General features: G+C 37.1%; 1 protein-coding gene across 3 annotated transcripts; it reads left to right on the plus strand.

Annotated features, from left to right (window-relative positions):
- Positions 1 to 2,125: 2,125 nt before the first annotated feature.
- LOC121982822 (uracil-DNA glycosylase, mitochondrial-like) lies at positions 2,126 to 3,850 on the plus strand. 3 transcript variants are annotated; one of them, XM_042535874.1, is made up of 4 exons: positions 2,126 to 2,629; positions 3,407 to 3,448; positions 3,549 to 3,657; positions 3,816 to 3,850. In XM_042535874.1, exons 1-2 carry the CDS (start codon positions 2,147 to 2,149, stop codon positions 3,413 to 3,415), a joined length of 492 nt encoding a protein of 163 aa, XP_042391808.1. In that variant the 5' UTR covers positions 2,126 to 2,146; the 3' UTR covers positions 3,416 to 3,448; positions 3,549 to 3,657; positions 3,816 to 3,850. The 3 variants fall into 3 exon arrangements, 1 of the variants encoding a protein (XP_042391808.1); XR_006112275.1 differs by lacking the exon at positions 2,126 to 2,629 and adding an exon at positions 2,636 to 3,109; XR_006112276.1 differs by lacking the exon at positions 2,126 to 2,629 and adding an exon at positions 2,636 to 3,075.
- Positions 3,851 to 4,807: the final 957 nt, after the last annotated feature.

A 4,807-nucleotide genomic window follows, 5' to 3' on the forward strand; every position in this document is an offset into this window, starting at 1 on the left:
CCAATGAATCTGCAATTCGTTGGCAATTTCCAATGAATAGGCAGATTTGTTGGAAATGTTCCAACGAATCCAAAATTCGTTGGAAATTTCCAACGAATTTCAGATTCGTTGGAAGCCCTTCCTATTCTTAAAATCACGGTTGACCGACCTAGAGACCTCCGAATTGGATGAAACCGGTTCATGTGTGCTCCTCTATTTATCCTGACTTTATATGTGTCCTCAAATATTTTTTTTACTTCATATATTTTTTTCCTTTATTTTTTCAATCCCCAATGTGTTGGAAAAATTAAATTCAAGTTTAAAAATTTACAAATCAAAATAAATTAGCTCCGTAATTATTTTTAATTCTTGGATATAATCACGAGAACCTTACGCACGCCAACAAACTGATTTCCCCTCGTTCTGAGCACTCGAACATCATTTTTTAAATCTACCAAGTTCAACTAAACTCCAATTTGATTTACAAGTCTAACACTTTCATGCTGAAATTCAAATTCATCCAATTGACCTTGATGTTAAAAATTCATCCTATTTCAAAAAAAATATTTGAGCTCATCTATAGAATCAAGAGACCAAGAGGAGCACATAGGAACTTGTTTCATCCGATTCCGAGAACTCTAGGTCAGTCAAACGGGATTTTAAGCCACAGCAAAATTTCCAACAAATCTGCAATTCATTGGCAATTTCCAACGAATTGGCAGATTCGTTGGAAATGTTTCCAACGAATCCAAAATTCGTTGGAAATTTCCAACAAATTTCAGATTCGTTCGAAACCCTTCCTATTCTTAAAATTACATTTTGACTGACCTAGAGACCTCTGAATTGGATGAAACCGGTTCCTGTGTGCTCCTCTATTTATCTTGACTTCATATGTATCCGCAAATATTTTTTTTACTTCATATATTTTTTTCCTTTATTTTTCAATCCCCAATGTGTTGGAAAAATTAAATTCAAGTTTAAAAATTCACAAATCAAAATAAATTAGCTCCGTAATTATTTTTAATTCTTGGGTATAATCACGAGAACCTTACGCACGCCAACAAACTGATTTCCCCTTGTTCTGAGCACTCGAACATCATTTTTTAAATCTACCAAGTTCAACTAAACTCCAATTTGATTTTAAACTCTTATACTTTCATGCTCAAATTAAAATTCATCCAATTGACCTTGTTGTAAAAAATTCATCTTATTACAAAAAAAATATTTGAGCTCATCTATAGAATCAGGAGACCAAGAGGAGCACATAGGAACTTGCACTACAAGAAAAACCCTCATAGACATCGGTGGAACAACATCGGTTTTAAGCAAAAACCGATGTCTTCGAGTATTTTACACCGGTTTTTCTAAAAATTGGTGTCTATAAGCGCAGATTTTCACTCATAGACATCGGTTTTTTAAGCTGATGTATATGAGCGCCTTTTTTTTGTTAATAGACATCGATTTTAACAGCGGTTTTTAAAACCCGGTGTCTATGATAAAATAAAATAATTTAATTTTCCCGCCAATACTTAAGCCAAATTTGCAACACTTCAATATTTCCTCCAAACCTAAACCTATATCGTGCCGTCCACCATCTCTCTCAGCCTCATCTCCCTCTTCCCCTTCCTAGATCGACGTACGATGCCCTTGCTGCTTCAGCCAACCACACTGCATCTCCTCCATCTCCTCCTTTGGGTAAGAAGAGGCTGCCTGTGTGGATTGGAGTCATCGCCGAGTCGCTAGAAGTGGCCCTCCTCCACTCTTACTCGATCCCATATCTGGTAACCTCGATTCCTCATCTCCTTCTTCTGATTTGATCCCTCCTTGTCGATCCTCGTGTGGCCAGGACTGATCGGAGCTCCTTGCTCATTGATTTTTCTGCTCACGGTAGGATTCGGCGCTACCTTCGGGTGTGTTATCGACTAATCGGTCGACATGGTGAGGGGGAAGATGCAGATGAGGAAGATAGAGAAACTGGCCAGCCGGCAGGTGACCTTTTCCGAGCACCGGAGAGGCCTTCTGAAGAAGGCCTTTGAGCTCTCCGTGCTGGATTAAAAAGGGGCGTTGTGTCCTGGAACCCTAAAGATACTCCCGCTATGGGTTTAGGAAATGCATGATAAATATACCCAATTATTTACCTGGTCTTCCAACTTCCAATCCCGAAGCCATGGCTTCCTCCTCCAAAGCCCTAGGCGAGCTCCTCCGCTCGCCGAAGCGTCTCCGCCCGATCTCCCTCTCCCCGAAATCAATGACCCTCAAATCCCCCCTCTCCACCCTCCACGCCGCTCCTCTCGCCGCCGGTGAACACCCCTCCGCACTCATGTTGGAGCAGGCGAAGAGGGCGAAGAGGGTCGACGCCGGCCGATCCCTTTCCCGATCGAAGCGGAACCTCAGTATCTGTTCCGAAAGGATCGCGACAAGGAAAGGTACTCATTCCGATCCCTATGTGAAGCTGGGAGAGCTCTTGGTCGAGGAGACATGGCTGGAGGCTCTCCTCGGTGAGCTTCAGAAACCCTATGAGCAGAACCTGTGCAGGTTTGTGGAGATGGAGATGCGCGGCAGCGTCCCTATCTACCCTCCGCCCCACCTTATATTTAATGCTCTTCATTTGACTTCCTTTGATGAAGTCAAAGCAGTCATTATTGGACAGGTAGACTCCTTGACCTGAATCATTTTGTTATGCCTCATTGTATGTCCTGTTCTTTGAGTTTCTTGTTTCTTACGCATGCTACAACTTTGACATTTTGTGCCTCTTGATTCCCATTTATTAACTAGATGAATATCAAGTTTATTCATACTGTCATAGTGTATTGATCTAGTAGCAGTGGCTTGTAGAATGATGTTGGTCATTTTATCTGAGGCCTCCATTATTTGGTTCCATGTAGAAAATCGAAAAGAACATGATTTAAATTTTGGTTTCTATGTCTTGCTTTGGTTTGATGAGTTTGATAGTTTAATTATATTTGGTTCTTGTTTTTTTTTTTTTTGAAAAAATTTTTTAACCAAAAATGCCAAAATATAATTTGTAATATATTTTCAAGTAAATCCTCAAAGCCTTGTCCAACCATAATAATCTTGTCAAATTTTATGATGCATGTGAGGATGCACTTAACGTCTACGTAGTCATGGAGTATGTCTTAATTAACTCTAGTTAACTTAACAATGAGTAACAACGTTTCTGCATATGATATTTGTTCCATGTCACAAGATAGAGTTGATATATCCAAAACTTTTTGCATGTAGTATCCTACTAATATGCCTCTTTGCTTTCCACTTTGTATCCTGCACTAAGGAAAAATGATAATACTTTTCCATACAAATTTTAAAATGAACACTTCTAAGATGATGGGCAGCAATTTTTTTAAAAAAAAATTATGTAGTACTTCTGTTAATTTGGAACTCAACAATATGTTTTTCTCTTTTCCAGATTATGTGAAGGTGGAGAATTATTAGAAAGAATTTTATCCAGGTAAAAAAGTGATTTTATTGGCCATAATTTATATCTATTTGATTATTTGAATTTGAAAATTAATAACTTTTGATTGCTTTTTTTCCCTTGTGTTCTCAAGAGGTGGAAGGTACTCAGAGGAGGATGCAAAAGCTATAGTTATTCAAATACTGAGTGTAATCGCCTTTTGTCATCTTCAAGGTGTTGTGCATCGTGATTTAAAGCCAGAGGTTTGTATCATAGAGAACTTTGATTCAATTTATGCAGACATGATATTACTTTAGATCTCTTATTTTACAGGAGCAACTTAGGGTATTCTGCTGTTCATTTCTTTTTCAACATATATTTTTCAGCGCTGTTAATATTTCTTCCTTGTATTTAACAACAGAATTTTCTTTTCACCACTAGAGATAAAAATGCTCAAATGAAGTTGATTGATTTTGGCCTTTCCGATTTTGTTAAACCAGGTGAGCATTGTTTAGTGGCATGGTCTAGTTGATTGCTTTTTTGGTGATGTTAAACATGAAAATGTTATCCTATTTTGTTATGGATTCCTTTTGTTGTTTTCTCTGGTACCATTTGTTGTGAGTTTCCTTTGCCACTAAAGTTTTTGAATGTGTCATTCAACCTATCATTTTCTGCATTATATTTTAGGTATTTTACAGATTTTTACTATAATGGAATAGAGTCCTCTTTTTTCAGCTTTTATTTTTTATGAAAGCATCATGCAAGAATTGTTGCATTAACATAAATCTATCAAAGTACAACAACAAATGATGAGAAGTAATAATAATCTTGAGTAGGATATAAGTAATATTAGATTGGAAAGAGAAAAGTGGGAAGGGTTACAAACTAATAATTGTCAACATCGCGTGGCACTCATATTTAACTTGGCTACTTGGAAGACATTTTTGAGTTTGATCACCTCAAGATGCCAATTGAAATTGTTTCAAATTTTTCTAGCAGGTCTTTTCAATTATTCTTTAGTTGGCTTTGGATTTGTAGAATTTTATACAGTAGTTACTTGTTTGTTCACATCATTCTTGAATCATATGTCAAATTGTTTTGTGACAACTTATAGCATCCACTGTTACTAAGAAACTATTTCGACCTGATAATTGCTCTCAATTATCCATACATTGATAACCCAAATATCCTCAGTTGATATGGGTTAGTGCATGAGATGGAATTTCCACAATAAACTTAAGCAATGCTAATGTAGAATGGGGAAGGATTAAATACCAGGTTTAACATGAAAACAAGATAGAAGTATTTAACAATATTAGAAGGCAAAATTTCAACTCAATGAATAATGCATGCAAGTGTTAGATCTATGTGTCTTGAACGTTAAGGGATCTACAATGTATGGTGCCTTTAAAC

The sequence above is a fragment of the Zingiber officinale genome, chromosome 5A (genome assembly GCF_018446385.1).
Source record: "Zingiber officinale cultivar Zhangliang chromosome 5A, Zo_v1.1, whole genome shotgun sequence".
Lineage (NCBI taxonomy): Eukaryota > Viridiplantae > Streptophyta > Magnoliopsida > Zingiberales > Zingiberaceae > Zingiber > Zingiber officinale.